This window comes from Salmo trutta, chromosome 28 (genome assembly GCF_901001165.1).
Source record: "Salmo trutta chromosome 28, fSalTru1.1, whole genome shotgun sequence".
Classification (NCBI taxonomy): domain Eukaryota; kingdom Metazoa; phylum Chordata; class Actinopteri; order Salmoniformes; family Salmonidae; genus Salmo; species Salmo trutta.
The window spans coordinates 44,977,046-44,998,236 of record NC_042984.1 but is presented as its reverse complement, the minus strand read 5'-3'; the positions used below and the strand labels follow the sequence as shown (position 1 = coordinate 44,998,236).

The following is a 21,191-nucleotide window of genomic DNA, read 5'->3' as shown; positions in this document are numbered from 1 at the left end:
CTAACAATAACACATGTTTTATAATTGTGCAAAGGTAAAACATTTTCCTCCAAACAATCAATGTAAATATGATATTGTCAAGTTCAAATGTAATTATTTGTGTATGAAGGGTAGGTCATTATAGGCTATAGGCTACTTGCTAAGCCCGCAACCCCACTGGCATATTTACCTGAATGTCATGCCCAGCAAAGCCATGTTAATTTTAAATATGGCTAGTCATTATTAGCCTGGTTCTGACACATTGTGTGACCAAATAATTTGCTGGTGCCTTCAAGTGAAAAAGTTGGAAGCATCAGTGCCACCAGTGGAAAAAGTTAGTCTTGAACCCTGAGTAAGCAAGCCAGATTTTTGACCCTGCCATTGAGCCTTGTTGAGTCTCTTCCTCCTCCCTTTCTCTCGTCACCTTATCCGCCTCCTCTACCTCTTTTCCTCTTCACTCTCCTCTCTAAACACATACACCTTGGACATTCCCCATCTTTGACTCCTCCCTCTTATTCTCTTTCCTGACTACCCTGTCCTCCTCCTTCCCCCTCCTCTGATCCTCTAAAGGTGTTGTTTGTTGTGGTTTATGAGGCATTATGGCTCCTAATCACCAGAAAGGTCACTGCATCCTCCTCCTCTGACAGCCAACCAGACAGCCAGCCAGACAGCTGCAGCTCCCTCCTCACCGACATCATCAATCTGCTGCTCTGCTGACCTGCTCATAGCTTCAAAGACAATCCAATGCTCCATAACAAAGTTAACACAGTTTCTCAGTACCTCATCAGCAGGAAACTGACCAAGGACCTGACCTGGGTCTAGTGTAATGATCGCCTGCCTTCTACGCTAAGGGAGAGGCCAATAATGATGTGGACATTTAACACAATACAGCACTGTCATTTCAGCCCAGGCACACAAGGTCAACTCATTAGAAATCATAATTGATGCTGCCTGCATATCCCCACCCTCAGCTAATAGGGATATAGGGCAGGGTTAGCAATTTCACCAACTATGGGGGCTGAACCCACATAAGCATCTTTTTACAAACTGTATGGATGGTGGTTGCTATTAACAGTTTGTCTCTTTCTCTAGCCTCGCAAAAAACGTAGCAAATTATTTTAACACGGTAGGGTAAGAACACTGTTGAGTAAGGTTTTAGTGTACAGTCGTGGCCAAAAGTTTTGACAATGACACAAATATACATTTTCACAAAGCCTGCTGCCTCAGTTTGAATGATGGCAATTTGCATATACTCCTCTGTCAAACATGATTACCTGCAAGGAAACACGTGCCGTCATCATTGCTTTGCAGAAAAAGGGCTTCACAGGCAAGGATATTGCTGCCAGTAAGATTGCACCTAAATCAACCATATATCAGATCATCAAGAACTTCAAGGAGAGCGGTTCAATTGTTGTGAAGAAGGCTTCAGGGTGCCCAAGAAAGTCCAGCAAGTGCCAGGACCGTCTCCTAAAGTTGATTCAGCTGCCGGATCAGAGCACCACCAGTACAGAGCTTGCTCAGGAATGGCAGCAGGCAGGTGTTAGTGCATTTGCATGCACAGTGAAGCGAAGACTTTTGGAGGATGGCCTGGTGTCAAGAAGGGCAGCAAAGAAGCCACTTCTCTCCAGGAAAAACATCAGGGACAGACTGATATTCTGCAAAATGTACAGGGATTGGACTGCTGAGGACTGGGATAAAGTCATTTTCTCTGATGAATCCCCTTTCCAATTGTTTGGGGCATTCAGAAAAAAGCTTGTCCGGAGAAGGCAAGGTGAGCGCTACCATCAGTCCTGTGTCATGCCAACAGTAAAGCATCCTGAGACCATTCATGTGTGGGGTTGCTTCTCAGCCAATGGAGTGGGCTCACTCACAATTTTGCCTAAGAACACAGCCATGAATAAAGAATGGTACCAACACATGCTCCGAGAGCAACTTCTCCCAACCATTCAGGAACAGTTTGGTGACGAACAATGATTTTTCCAGCGTGATGGAGCACCTTGCCATAAGGAAAAAGTGATAATTAAGTGGCTCGGGGAACAAAACATCGATATTTTGGGTCCATGGCCATGTAACTCCCCAGACCTTAATCCCATTGAGAACTTGTGGTCAATCCTCAAGAGGCGGGTGGACAAACAAAAACCCACAAATTCTGACAAACTCCAAGCATTGATTATGCAAGAATGGGCTGCCATCAGTCAGGATGTGGCCCAGAAGTTAATTGACAGCATGCCAGGGTGGATTGCAGAGGTCTTGAAAAAGAAGGGTCAACACTGCAAATATTGACTTTTTGCATCAACTTCATGTAATTGTCAATAAAAGCCTTTGACAGGTATGACATGCTTGTAATTGTACTTCAGTATTCCATAGTAACATCTGACAAAAATATCTAAAGACACTGAAGCAGCAAACTTTGTGAACATTAATATTTGTGTCATTCTCAAAACTTTTGGCCACGACTGTACACATGCACCTATAGGTTCAACTTCATTCCTCTACCAAGGTTTTGAGCAGGCCTATTATGTTTCATCTCCAGTGGTTAGTCATGTTGGACAGATGGTCCAGGTTGTAGTGACAGAGGAAGGTCAATCATAGACATTAATGATGTGTGAAAACAGCTCTTCTGCTGCTAATGGCCTCGACTAGCTCTGCCTCCCATTCACTTATTCCTCTAATCAGAATCAATGACTGTTCTCTCTTCTATGTATCGCTTTACCTTCGTCTCCTTTCACCCCACCCTGTGTTCCACTCTTTATCTATTTTCCACTTTATTTCTCTCTCTCCCATGGTAATTGAAAAACAAGACACTTTCATCAGGGTAAGACAGCGTCTTTGGCTGAGCCCTCTCACCATTAACACACCCAAGTATACTCTAAGCAACGCAAACACAGAGCCAGAGATGAAGACAGAGAGAGGGTGAGAAAGATTGTGTAAGAGAGATACAAAGTGAGAAAGAATATGTGAAAGACAAAGTGAGAGAAAAAAGATTGAGAGCTAGAGACCAGTGAAAAATAATAAGTGAAATAGATAGAAAAAGACGAGAGAGAGGAGGGCCTATTTCACAGATTGACCTGACAGAACACACGGAGACTAGCGGTGTCTCAGCAGAGTCACGTCCCATCCATATTCATGACAGATAAGAGTCCCTGACCTAACACTCATTTTCTCTTCTTCTCTGTCTCTTCCTCCATCCTGCCCCTGCTCTCCACCCTACCACCCAATCCTGCTCTCACTCATCTGATCACCTACTCTCTTCAGCTCTCAATCCTTCTCAAAGTTACACCCTCCTTCATTCATCCACTTACTCACTCTTTCCCTTCATCTTAGCTATTCATGCTGCTGGCCAGACACTATGCCTTTTCTGGTGACACACCACCATCCTTCCCCCTCCCCTCTGGGCGGTTGACATATGAGCATGACCAGACACATCTTGATCCCATCCTTCCATCCCTTCTCCTTTGCCTCCCTCCTGACCATGATCAGTGGACTACGTACCTCTCTGCACCAGCATGGTGACCTCGCTCCCTCTGGGACACTTGCTGAGCAGGTCCACCACCTGGTTGTGGCTCATGCTCTGGACGTTCCTCTTGTTCACCTCCATCAGAATGTCTGACTCCTTCAGGCCCCTGCAGCGGGGGTAATCCACGATCTGCTTCACCCTCTGACCCCCTCCCGTCAGGCTGTCAGCGATGGTGAACCCAAAGCCCTTATCGCCTTTCTCCATGTGCACTGTGATCAGCTCTGGCTGCCCAGCGATGGATGATGCCAGGGTGACCACGTCGCTGGAGGAGTAGCCGTGAGAGCCGTTGGACGCCACCTCTGCTGAGGGACTGTGGGCCCGCGGCTCCCTCATCCCGTTAACAGGCCCTCCGGTCTGACTGCCGTGGCTGGACGGAGAGTCGTAGCTCTCCTGGCCATTGACGATGATGGGCTCCTTGTCCAGGATGGCCACGGAGGTCACCAGGCTGGTGTTGGGGTCGTCAGGGTCAAAGGGCAGGGGGTAGCCGCGGCACAGGGCCAGGTCCACCATGGAGCCGATCGGAATGGACTGGAAGATCTTCACCACCTGGGCGTGGGTGTAGCCCAGAACGATGGTGTCGTTCACACTCACTATCACGTCACCTACAGGAGGGGAGGGAGGGAGACGGAGAGGACAGTTAGTAATACAGTAACAGGATTACAAGCACATTAGTAACACAATTAGTAGCACAGTAAGTAATACAATTAATGTACTATGTAGGGTGCAAGTATCGTGACATACTGTATGGCCCCTATATGCTTAACTTTTAGCTTACACAATCACTTCAACCCCCATAGGAATGGGGCAAATGCTTTCTGTATAAATGGTGCAAAACAGTGCCCTCGGTGGGCTGAAGCAGTGTACTGCACCTGTCTCCATCTTCCCATCCACAGCAGCAGGACCGTCCAGGACTAAACTCTTGATCTGCAGGAACTCATCCGGCTCGTCGCCCCCAACTACGGTGAAGCCGAATCCGCGGCGGCTCTTCTTCAGTTTGGTGTTGATGAAAGTTCCCTTCAGCTCCGCTGGGTTCCGTGTGAAGAATGGCTTCCCTCCTAGAGAACACAGGGAAAGGAACATTATCTGGAACATCTAAATATCTCTGCCTGTATGGGTCAGTTAGTCATATATTACTTCACATTATTTATTTGTCTACCTATGCCTTCAGAAAATATTTATACCCCTTGACTTATCCCACATTTTGTTGTGTTACAGCCTGAATGGTCCAAAATGGTCCAAAAAAAGGGTTTTTCCTTACCCATCTACACACACAATACCCCATGACAAATTTTATGAAAATTAAATACACAAGTATTCACACCCCTGAGTCAATATTTGTAGAAGCACCTTTGGTAGTGATTACAATTGTGAGTCTTTCTGAGTAAGTATGTAAGAGCTTTCCACACCTAGATTGTGCAACATTTTCCCATAATTGTTATCAAGATTCTTCAAGCTTTGTCAAATTGATTATTGATGACAACCATTTTCAGGTCTTGCCATAGATTTCAAGTAAATTTAAGGCAAAACTGTAACTCGGTAATTCAGGAACATTCACTATCTTCTTGGTAAAAAACTCCAGTGTATATTTGGCCTTGTGTTTTAGGTTGTTGTCCTGCTGAAAGGTGAATTCATCTCCCAGTGTCTGGTGGAAAGGTTTTCCTTTAAGATTTTTCCTGTGCTTAGCTCTATCCCATTTATTTTTATCTTCAAAACTCCCCCATTCCTTAATGATTACAAGCATATCCATAACATGATGCTGAAAATATGGAGAGTGGTACTCAGTTTTGTGTTGCATTGAATTTGCCCCAAACGTAACACTTTGTATTCAGGACAAAAAGTGATTTGCTTTGCCACATTTTTTGCAGTATTACTTTAGTGCCTTGATGCAAACAGGATGCATGTTTTGGAATATTTGTATTCTGTACAGGCTTCCTTTTTTCATTAGTATTGTGGAGTAACTACAATGTTGTTGATCCATCCTGTTTTCTCCTCTCACAGCCATTAAACTATGTAACTGTTTTAAAGTCACAATTGGCCTCATGGTGAAATCCCTGAGTGGTTCCCTACCTCTTCGACAATCGAGTTAGGAAGGAAGCCTGTATTTTTGTAGTGACTGGGTGTATTTATACACCATCCAAAGCCAAATGAATAACTTCACCATGCTCAAAGGGATATTTACTGTCTGCATTTTGTATTTTTACTCATCTAGCAATAGCTTCCCTTCTTTGTGAGGCATTGGAAAACCTCCCTGGTCTTTGTGATTGAATCTGTGTTAGACATTCACTGCTTGACTGGGGGACCTTGCAGATAATTTTATATGTGGGGTATAGAGATGAGGTAGTCATTCAAAAAATCATGTTAAACCCTATTATTGCACACAGAGTGAGTCCATGCAACTTATTATGTGGCTTGTTTTTTACTCCTGATCGTATTTAGACTTGCCATAACAAAGGGGTTAAATACTTATTTTTATTAATTTGTTTCACTTGTTTCAGTTTCACTTTGACATTATTGGGGTACTGTGTCTAGGCCAGTGACCAAACATCTAAATGTAAACCTTTTTGAATTCAGGCTATAACACAACAAAATGTGGGACAAGTCAAGGGGTTTGAACACTTTCTGGAGGCACTGTATGTCTGTCTGTCTATCCATCAACCTTAGCATCCATATACTGTATTTATTAAATAGATCACCATTTCTTTTATCAGTGAAAATAGTAAAGTGGTTGCCAGGAGAGAATGCTTAATATACATTTCCTAGTGATCCATCAATGATGAATGAGTCATAGCTAGTTGAAATACATAGCGCTTTCATTATGGTTACAGAACGTGTCGGCTGATAGACAGGTTAATGACATTATATGGCAACCCTTGATCATGAGGGTTGCATGGTCTGTGCCTGGTCATGCATGTGTGGGCACTGGAGCTGTACATTAAGGGTATATACTGGATGATTGCGAGTCAGATGTCTGTAGTAGACAAGATCCTGGTATTGAACATGTGTGTGCATGTGTGTGTGTGTTGCACGGTATACTGAAACTTTGTTACTTTTTCGATACTAGAACTGTTACTTTCGGTACTTCTATGAAATGTGTCTCACGTTGTCTACTGATGGAGAGATGATCAAGTCTGTCTATCAGCGCAGCCGATGTCCCCTTACAGTGCGAGCGCACCGTGTCTGCTCCACTTACTCATTGCTACACTCTTAGAAAAAAAGGTGCTATGTAGAACCTAAAAGGGTTCTTCGGCTGTCCCCATAGGAGAACCCTTTGAAGAACCCTTTTTGGTTCCAGGTAGAATCCTTTAGGTGTAACCCCACTCACGTTTGGCCCCTCCCGGAGCAGGGGGCAGCGGGGGCGGGACCTGCGGGTCGCGGTACGTCTCTAGGTGGTTATTGGCATAGTTGGCCAGGGGAGCACCAGCCGAGGAGTGCTCCTCTATCCACTCTGTACAGAGAGAGACACAGAGGGACTGTGAAATCACACACACACACACACACACACACACACGCATGCAAGAACACACACGCACATAGACGCAGACGCACACAATACATAAAATACAAACATAGGTACACACACACACATAAGCATCACGTTTATACATTTGCTCACTCAAACTTGCTCTACACAGTTAGTACATATACAATACACACCCAAACTCATGAAAGTCCCAAAATGCCTTGACAGATTAACAAATTATTCATAATAACTGGCAAGTAGACGTTTATTCTAACCTGGTAAATTATACAATGAGAGAGACATTTATTTGTAAGATGTTTGTTACATTACATGCCATTTCATCATAACATTGTGTCTCAGTGGTCCCAACACTTAGCAAGCATGATATCAGCAGCAGTTAGGGTCAAGCATGATATCAGCAGCAGTTAGGTTAGGGTTAAGCATGATATCAGCAGCAGTTAGAGTTAGGGTTAAGCATGATATCAGCAGCAGTTAGGGTTAAGCATGATATCAGCAGCAGTTAAGTTAGGGTTAAGCATGATGTCAGCAGCAGTTAGGATTGGGTTAAGCATGATATCAGCAGCAGTTAGGGTTAGGGATACACATGATATCAGCAGCAGTTAGGTTAGGGTTAAGCATGATATCAGCAGCAGTTAGAGTTAGGGTTAAGCATGATATCAGCAGCAGTTAGGGTTAAGCATGATATCAGCAGCAGTTAAGTTAGGGTTAAGCATGATGTCAGCAGCAGTTAGGATTGGGTTAAGCATGATATCAGCAGCAGTTAGGGTTAGGGATACACATGATATCAGCAGCAGTTAAGTTAGGGTTAAGCATGATGTCAGCAGCAGTTAGGTTAGGGTTAAGCATGATATCAGCAGCAGTTAGGGTTAAACATGATACCAGCAGCAGTTCAGTTAGGGAAAAGGACAATATTAGCAGCAGTTAGGATTAAGCATGATACCAGCAGCAGTTAGGTTAGGGTTAAGCATGATACCAGCAGCAGTTAGGGTTAAGCATGATATCAGCAGCAGTTAGGGTTAAGCATGATACCAGCAGCAGTTAGGGTTAAGCATGATACCAGCAGCAGTTAGGGTTAAGCATGATACCAGCAGCAGTTAGGTTAGGGTTAAGCATGATACCAGCAGCAGTTAGGTTAGGGTTAAGCATGATATCAGCAGCAGTTAGGGTTAGGGATAAGCATGATATCAGCAGCAGTTTGCACATACAGTAGATGGCAGCATCGACTGCTCCAAGCCTCTGATGACAAATAAGCAAATGCTACAGTACATGCCTTCAAAGGATGATAATGATGCTTTAATGATCTTTAAACAAACTAATAAATACCCAAACACAGGCTGGACAGGACAACAGGGATGGGGTCAGTTCCACTTCAAATCCAGGAGAATTCATTGAAATTCCAATTCTGAGGAACTGAAATGTGACACGTATTTTTAATGGTAACTTTCCAATATGAACTGGGATTACAATTCACTTCCTGGAATGATTGAATTCAAATGGAATAGACCCCAACCCCGCAGGACAAGACATGAGACAAGACGTGACGATACACAGACAAGACGAGACAGACATGAAGAAAGAAAGAAATGGTGCCTTGCCAGGGCAGGAAACGAACCTCGAATGTACCGCTCACCTTCAGGAGGCTGCGGCTGCTGCTGCTCCAGCTGCATCCTGCGCCTAGCCTCCACTATGGGGTTCTCATACTGGGTCTTCCTGTTGATGTGACTGGAGAGAGGGAGAAGAGAGAGAGCAAGACAGAGAGAGAAAGAGAGAAAGAAAGAGATTCATTGTCACCATGATAAATGGCGATACACAGTGTTTGACATCCTCTGGCTCACAACCTCTTAAATCCCTCCACCTCAGTGATAACCGCATAGGACTACACACTGGCCACACAAAATGAAGTCCAGTTTCAGTTCAATCTACTTAGATTCAAACCCATTATAATACAATGAATTTCGAAAAGGTCTGACAGCTAGCCATTGAAAGTCAGAATGTGTGGTCAAATCGGAGAGAGAAAAATGCTAGTTCAGCTGAAATGATGCAGTTTACAGTAAACTATATGAAAATGCTGATGCATCACAATCAATCAAATGTATTCAGTCTTCTTCATTATTGTGGGATAAATGAGAGGAATGTGAAAAGAGATCGCTATGAACCGTTAGGTGTCAGTGAGGTGTTCAACTTACTCTACGTAGTACACCCCATACACTGGGTCATCTATCTTCTCCCATCCTGCAGGCAGCTCTGATACAGAGAAGGAACAGCCATGTTACATCACTACAGTCGCTGGTGTTGTAAGAGAGGTCAGAATAGAGTAGTGTGGTGTGATGATTCTCAAATGAGCCCAGTGGTCAGTTGAGTATTTATAAGGGGTAGTGTTCTCATTCAGGAAGTTCTTCCAAGGGTGACGTTGTCATGTTTTTCTTATTCGAGGTCTCTCAGGTGTGTGAACCAACACTGAAGTGAATATACTGTATGTTTACCTGACCTGACTCTTCGCTTTATTATTCATACTTTTACATTGTTCTCTGCATCATCAGTGGTCCACGGAGCAGGCATTTAAAAATGGAGTCAAACTACTCGCTCTACCTCATTGAGCAAGGCACACACAGGCTACATGCACAGCCAGCTGTCAGGGGAGTCTCTGAACTAAATTACAGACTGCAGAGATTGACTGCTGCCTCCTTTTAGATGTACTATTCATACCTTCAGGTCCAGCCCACTCACAATGTCTCCAGATGGGTCATTTTTATGTCTGTCTTTAGAACAGAACCAGGTTGTTTTCTATACATTGAGTTAACTGCTACAAACAGTTGATAGATGTACACAATTGCATGCCTCACGCAAGTTAGACAGAGAGGGCCTACTCCAGTCTCCTTTTTAGAGCATTTATCATCTGATTTACTTAACAAAAGGCACATCTCAATAGGTTGAGGTTCTGAGGTTCATGAGGTTCTCATGACACAAGAAGGGGAGGGGTTCCTCTTTTGTTCTCTATTGATCCTCTATTGTTCCTAGAGCAATAGTGAGGCCAATGACATCACGAATCCCCATCAGACCAACTCCTTTAATGCCCAACTCCTTGAAGTTTACAGTTGTGTCTAAAAAACATATCGTTTTACCCTTTAGTGTGTGTACTTTACTGTATTTATACTTGGGATATCGCTTTTCAACAGTAAAACAAATTGCTATAAGTCTTCTTTAAACTAACACACTCCTATTTAAGCGATAGCATCTCATTTTCCTCCACACTGTATTTGATTTCGTACAAAGACATTAGCGCCGTGTGTTAGCGTGGGCTGCTGCCAACTCCCATAAACACTTTTGGAGCGGGCTGGATTTCACAATCGATAATCAGACTGCCTGCTTCTGATGTCCCAGAAATAATAGGAGCCCATAGGCCCGACACTCAGAGCCCTGAAAGAGTCCGAGAATTCATTCCCTTTCAAGAGCCTGTCTGTTTCTGCCAAATAGTCTACAAAGTGGCCTGTGAATCAGCAGCACTATTTTCCAGTCTGTGGAGCTGCTCAAAGTACACAGATGAACCTGAGATGTCCAACCAAACACATTCCTAATGTGTTCTGTTGCATTAAAGGAAATCACTCCTGCCACTCACTCAGTAGTTTGAAGCAAGCAGTACATCACATTTGAGCTAAAATCTAAGAAGATTGTGAAAATCTAAAATGATTATAGTATACAAAGGACAGATTGAGACACCAATATACAGCCAATAGCAAATGCAATGACATAAACAATGAGAGAGAGAGAGAAAGAGAGAGCAAATAAAGGTGCATACCTAGTTCATTGTCTGGTTCCTCAGTATGTACCCCTTCTTCTCCAAGGTGATGAGATGGAATGACAAAGAAAGGGAAATAAAGAGAGGGAGTAAAGTAATATTACAGAGAAAGACAAGTAGGTAGAGAAATCGAGATCTTTAAGTCACAAATTAGTATTTACAAAAAAATTGATGTGCCATAATCCATCAAATCAATGACATATTGAAACTAACATATGATCGATGACAGCAAAATGGCCACATGGTGGTGCGATTTCTGATATTGGTTTTTCTAAATTTGAGTACCAATTTCTGTGTTCTCAAGATTCACACACCAACATCTTATCATTACTTGTTTGTTCTTAAACAAAATGTATGTCACATTGTTACATAGATATTTGTTTAACCACAATTTAACAGTGGAGTAACAAACAAATCTTTACACAAGCTATTAGACAATTCCTTAGATGGAAAGCCAATCTCAAAGTAATGACAGGACCAGTGAAAACTTTAGAGATTCAAATCACTTTATTGGCCAATTGCACAGGTCCAACCCAAATTTGACTACCCCTCTGAAAGGGGTTGGGACCTAAAAAACAGAAATGAGTTACCTCTGGTTTGTTCAGCCAGACACAGTAGGATTGTCAAACGTTTGCCTGCTGACAGTACTTAGCATCTCTGAACAGAGTGTCGGCAGTCAATCTCTTTTGTGTTCACACACAGCAAAGACCTTTAGGTTGTCAACCACTCAGCTTTGTTAAAATACTCCAAGAGGTGGCAGTAGCATTATTTGTCTGTGTGTTGCTTAGTTTATGGTCTAGATTCCAACGTTAGCTAGCTAGCTAGCTGTGCTGATGTACATTTTTTGTAGATAACACTAGCCAGATGGACACAGCTAGATAGATAACTAACTAGCAAGATGGCGTAGAAACAATTTAATTCACTCTCCTTAATCCCATAATGCCAGTTCCAGCCCATAGCCATATGTTTAGCTAGCTAGATCACATTAGCATATTCACTAGCCAGCTTTGCAGCTAACACAGGCAGCTGATTATGGAAACGAATCCATTGTGATTTAAATATAATGTCAATACTTGCTAGAACAAAAGTGGTACCTGCTGCGTGCCGACCCGGTAGCAACAAACCTGTTTCTACTTATAGAATCGTAATGCTTGTCAGTGGCCAACAACTTGACTTTGAGCCAATCAGAGAGCACAAATCCCCATTTGGGGGAGCCAACAGTAGTGCCAACAAAAAGGAAAAAGAGGGCATTTTCTCCATACATCCACGGTTAAATGTTATGAACCCATAAGCTTTGTCCAAAGAGCCACGACCGAGTTAGTGCCTACAAAAAGACGGCATTACTATTGCTATCTATAGAAAAACACTTAATCATATTTATATCTGTGACTAAGAGTTCAGTAGCACCATCTACTGATAGCACCAACAAGGTGCAAGATTAGCTGGTAAACAATACAGCACAGAAATGAGTGAAATACAGTCACAGCGCACACACACACACACACACACACACACACACACACACACACACACACACACACACACACACACACACACACACACACACACACACACACACACACACACACACAGGCTTACCATCATCCTCACACTCTTCCAGAGGTTTTAGAGGTTTCTCAAGACAGCGGGGGTCGATCCACGATGTGGTCTTTGTGTTGTGGCTGATGAAACAACACATACACAGAGCTGTTAAAGACTGGTTCTGAAGTCAAGGTGATAAGCACAAAAAGCAAACAAAAGACCAATGATCTCATCAGCACATGGATATGAGGGGTTAATGTCTATAGTCTTGTCGCTAAAACAAGCAAGTGAAATCAAAGAGAGATCAATTCTACAATAAAACAGACTTCTCCCCCATTGAGAAACACAGAGAAGAGGGTTGGAAGGAGACCTGTCAGTGTTGACGTATTGTCTAGAATAGGTGGCTGGTGCCTCAACATCACCACACAAGCTCTCCTTTCAATTCTCTTGACTTTGCCAGTCCAATAATAAAAGCAGACCAACATGCAGGTGATGAATGCACCCAGCCATTTCCTCATCCTCTCACAGCTAGTCAGGCGGGCAGCCCCAGCTCTGTGTGTTGGTCTGCATGGAAGTGATCAGGTGATCTGACCTGCCTGTGATCTTTAAGGAGATCAGTCTATGGAGGATTAACGGCCTGGAGAGAACTGAGTAATGACAGGCCTGTCTGGGGGAGAGGAGGAGGGAGAGTACTGGGATACAGGACAGAGAGGCTTGATAGTATAGAGAGTATACAGTATAGGGTACTGTTTGGGTATTTAGTCCCTGTTCTTGGTGTAAGCTAAGGGTAGTTACTGTACATAGGGTATTGGGTGAATATGTACACTATGATGCAAGCTATTGTGGGTTGTAGGATGAAGTGTATAGGGTATATAATACATACTTTGTAAAGTACACTTTCTGTATAGGTTAAGGGTGGGTGGGGTATAAGATATATTATAAATACTCTATAAAGTAGACTTCTCCATTCTCTGTGTAGGCCATCTCCCAGTTGTCTGGCAGGGGTCCCAGGGGGTCTTCAGGAGAGGCCTGGGGTTGGGCGTGCGTCTGCTGCCCGTTGTCCGAGGTGGAGGCGGCCACGTTGTTCAGACCATAGGACGGAGCATTCTCGCGTGCGGGATATGGCCGAAGAACGCCGCCGCGGCTCTCGTCCTGGTCGCTAGGGTTACCTGTGCACAACAAGGGAGAGGGGAATAGACTACGCACTAAGGATCCTGGGTATATAAGGAGCACAACACAAAAAAACAGAGAGGGGAGGTTTATGTTTCATGCAGCAATCGGAATGTGTGAATCTACGGGTGGAATGATAAGACACTTTATGCTAAGACTACTGCATTATATCAATGCATGACCTGATCATGACTACAAAACATCTTTCCCTCTTTCCCTTCTTGCTCTCCCTCCCTATCGCCCTCCTTCTGTAAACCCCCTGCCTGCTGGTCCAAAAGGAATGGGGCGCAATGACTATAATGCAAACGCGGTCAGCTTCCATTTCTCTAAACCCCAACTCCTAGCTCCCCCCTTCCCTCCCGGCCTCCCTCGCTCCTCCCTCACATCCGTGAGCTGTTCAGGGGTGATCAAACGCTAATTCACCACTCTGCCAGGATGGCAGGACACACAGAGAGGGCCATAGATTCACACCGTCCGCCCACCCGACCAGGAAAAAGCCCCTCCATCTAGGAACTGACTGAATGTCTCACACACTCTCCAGGATGGAACAGACTTCAAAGAGAGGGAGACGGACAGAGAGAGACAGAGAGAAAAACACTCATCCGTTCCCATCAGCTAGCTTTCTTTCTGGGCTAACACATTATCACAGGTTGTGATAAGCAATATTTCAAACTAAGTTATACATCAGAATTTAGGCCTACAAAAAAAAACACAGTGTTATACTCATCACCCTAAATATGTGGGAAATATTAACACTCCATTAACAGATAGATTAGTGCATTAGACGAAGACACAAATGAGTGAAAGAGAGAAGAATGAGTAGAATAGAGAGAAAAAGAAGAGAGGGAGAGAGAAAGATGAGTGGGAGAGAGAAAGAGTAGAATAGAGAGAGAAAAGAAGTGAGAGAGAGAGAGAAAGAGGGAGCAAGAGAAATTGAGTGACAGAGGAGATCGAGGCCCTATGAATTCTGCTTGTACTGTGTTTCTCCCCTCCTCACAGGCAGATGGCAGTGTTAAGACTCTCACAAAGAGAAATCAGCAACACAAAGACATGATGCAACCTCCAGACACCCAGCAATACAGAGCAGAAGAAAGCACAAACACAGGCACACTCTCTCACATGCTCTTTCACACGTGTAGACATACTAGCACACATACAAACACACATGCACGAACACACACACACACCACAGTGAACACCAGCCTTGTTTGGTAGTGTTAGTCTGTATGTAACTGTCTGACTGCATGTACAATGACTCACCTGTGAAACTGTTGTTCATTTCCGTGGCCTGGTCGTCATCCTTGTAGTCAGCAGGCACTACTCGGGCGTTTTGCATGTCATTGTAGGACTTGGTGCCTGGGGGGCCGTTGAGGAGCACAGCATCACTGAAAATCACTGTCCCAACCACGGGCTGCCTCGGCGGCTTGGGGGTCCCATAATAGTTACCTAGGCAACAAGAGGGACATTAGCATGCCTGAGAGAGGGGAGGGAGGAAGAGAGAGAGGGGTGGGAGAGGAACAGAGATAAAGAGGGGGGCAAGAAAAAGATCCAGAGAAAAAAAAGGAAGGGAAAGAGAGACAGAGGACAGAGATAGCAGGAAGGAGATCTATAAAATCTCAAAATCTTACGCAGGGGAAAAAGAGACAATGCCAGAGCACAATGCATCCTGAAATGGTGGAAATAAGCAGCTGCTGGAAAAGCAGGCTTTTTCCCCTAGCCAATGGTGTTATAGACTGAGAGGGGAGAGCTGTATTGTCTGGGAGCAGGGAGCATACACAGATAATACAATGGACCGGCTCAGAAGTGAAGAGAATCTTTACCTCGTTAAAGTATACATTCAAATGAGTGGCTTACATTGGTCAGTGCCAGATCTGTTACTAAGATTTATTTCCCACAATGCAATCCAAGAGATAGCAACACATGTTCATAACAAAATACAAATTGTATGTCATTATCTGCAGCTGATAAGCTGTATATCCTCAAAATATCTTTAAAAAGTCTATCCACAATTCTCTGGGAAAGTGACAATTTTTGATATGAGAATGTGGAACTCTTATCTCAATGCCACTGCATGTCATGTCACTGACACACTGTACGTAAGTCTGCTTCATATTTGTATTTGGAAGGCAATAGGCTCTTGTGGACAGGTATTTGACATTGTCTGCGGGGCAGAGAGAAAGGTGTCAAACACAGTAGTACAGGTGCCAAGCAGATTAACGCTGTTACACACACACAACCCACACACACACACACACACACACACAACACACACACAACACACACACAACACACAGGTGGATTTTAGTTTCTGTCAGGACAGAAGACTTATCACTGCGGTGCACTGTACTAATCTAGGTGAGGAGAATCTGGTGAACTAGTGAAAGATCATATTTTCCACTCCTACAGTCTACCATCATCATCACCACCACCACCATAACCAACATCACCATCCTCACCTTCATACGTTCCTATTTCCAGTAGTGATCCGCTCTGCTCAAGATTTAGTAAGTCCTCTATGGACATAAAGTTGTAATCAACCCCAGGGACCTCACCGTCTCGAGGGGGGCGTGTCGTATCTGTGGAAAGAGGAAACCAAGGTTATTAATCAGCATTACTACCAACTAGCTTGACCGAAAACGAGGGAGCAGTTTTGTTGGTGGTTAACGCAATGGCAATTACATTTGCCAAAACATACGGCTCAATTAACAAACACAAACGTTATTGCCTCACTGTGGGCGGAAACCAAGATTGAGAACGAGGAAGGAGCAAGTAATATATAGTAAGTATTCAAACACAGCTAGGTCCATTAATCATAGGACTGAGAGAGAACCACTCAGAAGAACAGGAAGTGTGGGAGCTGAATGCAGGCCGGCTCACCCATTAGGCAGGATTAGGCGGCCGCTTATGGCGGCATATTGGCGAAGGCAGCATTTTCCGAGCTTAGTTGACCAAGATGCACCTCCAACAACACATAATAATCCCTAAAAAAACTAAAAAAATGTATCTCAACCAGCGGCAGTCATATGGGCTTTATAGGTGAGCACTGATGCTGCCCTGAGATAAGCTGTGCCCACTTTGTCAAAGGCAGAGGCGTAAAACATTTTGCTTGTCCATTCCCAGGGCATCTTGGTGCTGTTGGACCAAATCATAGACGTCTATGTTTGGTTCAGATTTGGTCCGGTCTGAACCAACCTGGATTTGGTCAAAACATAGACATCTATAAATTACGTATTTTCAACTTTAATTCTTAACCAAAAAGGAACCTGATTTCAAAGTCCAGAAAATATGTATTTTCACCTTTCATTCAGAACATAAAAGGAACTAATTTCACCATCAGGAAAATATGTATTTTATAAATCTTTTCAACATAATTTTGCTTACTGGGACTATTCTAGTTTTGCGGGAGTACAGGAGGAGGGTGGCAGAACGTCCAGGACCGGGTCTGGCTGAATCTGACAGGGTGCGATTTCGGTCACCACTTCCTTTGAGACTGCAGTGAACTGAGCAGGTGGACGTGGACATGATGTGAGGAAACAGGAAATTAAGAAAGTCACACACACCCCTATCTCAATCTAGTAGTGGTAGCATATCACAGGCTTTAAACGCACACCGGAGATAAAAGGGTCATCTTTATCAACACAGAGGAACTGACACTATCGTCTGGGTATTTTATTTCCCTTCTGGCATTGTGATCATGCAGTATGGCTCCAAAAACCCTCTGTGATAGTTTTATTTAAAAAGGTTTGTCTTCAGGGTCCAACTGAACCACGAAAAGGCCCATATTTGTCTCCAAAGTTCATCTGTAGTATAAAGGCCTACCTATATCACCATGAAAAAATGTGGACTATGTTGTTACACATAACGGTCTGAAAAAAACAACACGTGTGGGCTGTTCAGAGGAGATTACTTTCTACTACATCTGGTCAATTCATTTTTTTAAAGTTAGCACCCTTCTCAATATCAACCATCTGGCCACATTTTCAGTTAAAAGGTTGGCTAATGTCAAAATGAGCTTCAAGTTCCTTGGCGTCCACATCACTAAGGACTTAACATGGTCCACACACACACCCGTATGGTCGTGAAGGGGGCACAGCAGCGCCTCTTCCCCCTCAGGAAGATGAAAAGATTTGGCATGAGCCCTCGGATGCTCAAAACGTTATACAGCTGCACCATCGAGAATAATAAAATAGTAACACTACCCCGTTCAAAGGAACTTAAATATTTTGTCTTTCGATTTAACCCTCTGAATGGCACATATACACAATCCATGTCTCAATTGTCTCAAGGCTTAAAAATCCTTCTTCAAACTGTCTCCTTCCCTTCATCTACACTGATTGAAGTGGATTTAACAAGTGACATCAATAAGTGATCAGAGCTTTCACCTGGATTCACCTGGTCAGTCTATGTCATGGAAAGAGCATGTTCCTATGGTTTGTAACCTAACCTTAAACCCTAAAACTAACCCTTACTCCTAGCCCAAGCCCTAGATTCTAACCCTAAACTTAATTATAACCCTAACACTAAACCCCCTAGAAATAGCATTTGACCTTGTAGAATAAAATTCTCCAGTTTCTCCAGTTAGTTAAACACACACACACACACACACACACACACACACACACACACACACACACACACACACACACACACACACACACACACACACACACACACACACACACACACACACACCCTCACTTCAGTGGGAGGGAGTAGAGAGAAGACAATAGAGAGAGGTGTCATTGAGTTCCTCTCTTTACAGAGACAGAGATGACAGGAGCCATCACACACCTGGCAGATGGCTGACTGAAGTCGTAACCCTTCTGTGAGTAGGAAAGTCAGGACACACACACACACACATTGCCAGGGAGGCATGCACGTACACACAGCCTGGTAAGTGCTCAAAGTTGCCGTCCAGAACAAAAGCTGTTTCTCTGACACAAACATTCAAGCACTATATTTGAACTCAAAGCATTTGATCACTCAGGGAACAACCAGTGTCTAAACATCTCAAAAGAACTACAGTTCATCGTGGCACAGAGACTTAAGATTTAGTGTCTTTTCTCTTTCCCATTTAAAATGACAGAGACAATGAATTACAGCAGCAGCGGTTTCATACTAAGGCCATCTCCCTATCAAAGAGCCATACAATACCATACAATACCCTATGATGAATCACCTAATTGGCAAATGTATTGGGATTATACTGTACTTCTGTGTGTGTCACAGGGACCTGAGTTGAAGAAAATAAAGTTTGCTATGAGTTTGAGTCATCGTCGTTGCCATACAAAGTGTGTCCCTTGATGATCTGTGGCGACTTGTGTTCTAATCTAATGAATGTCTCTGCTGTGGAGGGAGTGGATGAGCTGTTCTCTCTCTGGTAATATTCCCCACACTGGGGGCATTTGATGCAGTTGTGCTGATAGAGTAGCTCAATACTCATGTAACAAGTACTGTATCATTGAATAATTCTAAAGCAGCTCCACCAACTTGGATTGAGACTTGTTGGGTTTGAGAAAGTTGCAAGTTATTTTCCAAGCCAATGTTTTTAAATTAAACTCCTCCCAGTCTGAGTTGCTCTAAATATCAACTTTAGGAAATAGTAGGACACAACCCTCTCTCTTTTTAAGGCAGTCAAATGTCTTTGTTTTTTATTTTTAGAAAGGCTCAAAATGCTTAGTCATCACTGTCATCTTAAAAACCATGAAACACTGTTCAAAACAGGAATTTGAGGTTTCTTTGAAATTCAAACCCTAATGTCAGTTGAGCTCTCAGCAGCTCTGGACATGTGAGATACATGACATAATGGATTCTCAATGCAGGCAGGCAGGCAGCAGGCAGACAAAAGGCTCAGTGAAGACAGGCTTGGCCTCATTACAATCTGTGTCCCTCTTCTCTATTCTACAGGAACAATGACTGGGCCTAACTCAGGCTGATGAACTTCCAAAACCACTCAGCATCAATGGTATGATTCTTTGTCTAGTTGTGAGAAGCTCGAGTTTCTTGTATGAATGGAAAAAATAGAACACAAGTAATCATAACTGTTTCAGCAACGAAAGACCTTGGGAACTGTACTAATCGGGAATAACTATACTACTGGTCTTCTGTTCCTAAATACAGTAAGAGAAAGTAGGATCGAGTAAATGGTCTCTCATCACTGTTTTCAGTCTCACCTCTCTTACAGTAATAGGCCAAATTCAAATTCATACAATTTCGATTTGGTGGTAAATAATCCCTTTAACTGTTTGTACTACAGTAACTACTGAGTGTAATTATGACTGACCCCTGAGGTATGAGAGGGAAATATACCCAGGCAAAACACATGCACCAGAACAGAAAACAGACACGTTCAGTAGAACTAGACTGCTACAGCCTCTGTGCAACATTTAGTTTCAGACCTGTTGCTAACGACAACAAGAGATGAGGTTTACATGTTGCGCTTCCTGTGTGCAAGAAAATACGAAAGATTAAACATTTATCAGGGTATAAACGGCAGTGTGTGTGTGTACAGAATTAGAGCTTGATGATATACATGAATATTGTTGCTAGAATTGAATAGAATACTGTAATAATTGAATAGAATGTCCTTGTATAATTGTGGCCTACTGTATGTCATGTTTAGGAACTGAGTAACTGAGTGATGAATGAATGACTTCCCTTAAACACATACTTTACAGCACAGTGTATTAGCACATCATACAGCCTGGCAGTGTTACACTGTCTGACTTTGACTTTGTGTTGACATGAGGAGTAGCCTACCTGTTAGTATCGCTGTCCTGTTTACAGTAGCGTCAACACAGGAGACATAACCTCTCTCTCCCCAGGGAAGACCTGCTACCAACAGCACCACACCAATTATACATTTTACCAGTCAGAGCATGGAGTCATTAGACTAGGTGATTACTAGCATATGAAATACAGACACTAAAAGACACACCTCAATGCAGTGCACAGTGAATTAAGGCCTGTGTAGAAAGCATTAGAAATGGACTACCATAAGAAAATGGCCATGATGACAATAGGACTGTGCCTTTGCTTAGAATATTATTATGATTAGGCTATATTTCAAATGTAAGGCAGGAATTGTTTCACTTTCACCACGATGGTATTTGAGAAGCATAGCCAGCTCCAGCTTTGCTAGACAACAGATAAATTAACACGTAGGGAGGATGTGTGGAATGTTTCTGTCTCTTTATCTCTCTCTTCTCCTCTCCTTTTATCCTTCTCTGTTCTTCTCTTCTATCCCACTCAAGTGAATTTCAGCCCATCTCCACTCTCTCTCTTCCTATCTCTAGCTCTTGAACCATCTCGCTATCTCCTTCCTTCGCTCTATGTTACGTGGCATTAGCGGTAGAAAAATATGCCACTAGTTGTGACGAGGTGCCCGGCACGCGGCTGACGTTCTCCTGCTACTGGGGAAGGTTGGGAAATAGAGCACGGATTGTCCAATCAGCATCAATCCCCCACCCCTCGCAGCCTCAACATCAATCAGCAGCTGTAGTCCACTGCACCAGGGGGAGGGGGGATGAAGGGAGGGGGCTGTCGTTGGGGGGCTGCAGCCAAATGGTAGAATGTGGCGGTGGGAAAAGAGTTAGGGGGAGCAAAAAAAGAGAAATTATGAGGGAGAGAAAGGAAGAGAGAAAGAGCGCTCGAGACAGAGCGAGAGAGAGAGACTGGCCCTCAGAGTCAGATCGAGACAGAGCTGC

General features: G+C 43.5%; 1 protein-coding gene across 3 annotated transcripts in view; it reads right to left on the bottom strand.

The window, feature by feature from the left end:
* LOC115166327 (membrane-associated guanylate kinase, WW and PDZ domain-containing protein 1) overlaps window positions 1-21,191 on the bottom strand; it is a 193,975-nt gene that overhangs the window by 53,224 nt on the left and 119,560 nt on the right. For all 3 annotated transcript variants that reach the window (XM_029720235.1, XM_029720237.1, XM_029720236.1), the window contains 10 exons: window positions 15,942-16,061; window positions 14,746-14,931; window positions 13,262-13,529; window positions 12,373-12,455; window positions 10,774-10,812; window positions 9,164-9,221; window positions 8,590-8,699; window positions 6,819-6,941; window positions 4,366-4,551; window positions 3,472-4,098 (listed from right to left, as the gene is read on the bottom strand). In XM_029720235.1, the coding sequence (XP_029576095.1) occupies window positions 3,472-4,098; window positions 4,366-4,551; window positions 6,819-6,941; window positions 8,590-8,699; window positions 9,164-9,221; window positions 10,774-10,812; window positions 12,373-12,455; window positions 13,262-13,529; window positions 14,746-14,931; window positions 15,942-16,061 (1,800 nt within the window). The remainder of the gene's footprint in view (window positions 1-3,471; window positions 4,099-4,365; window positions 4,552-6,818; window positions 6,942-8,589; window positions 8,700-9,163; window positions 9,222-10,773; window positions 10,813-12,372; window positions 12,456-13,261; window positions 13,530-14,745; window positions 14,932-15,941; window positions 16,062-21,191) is intronic.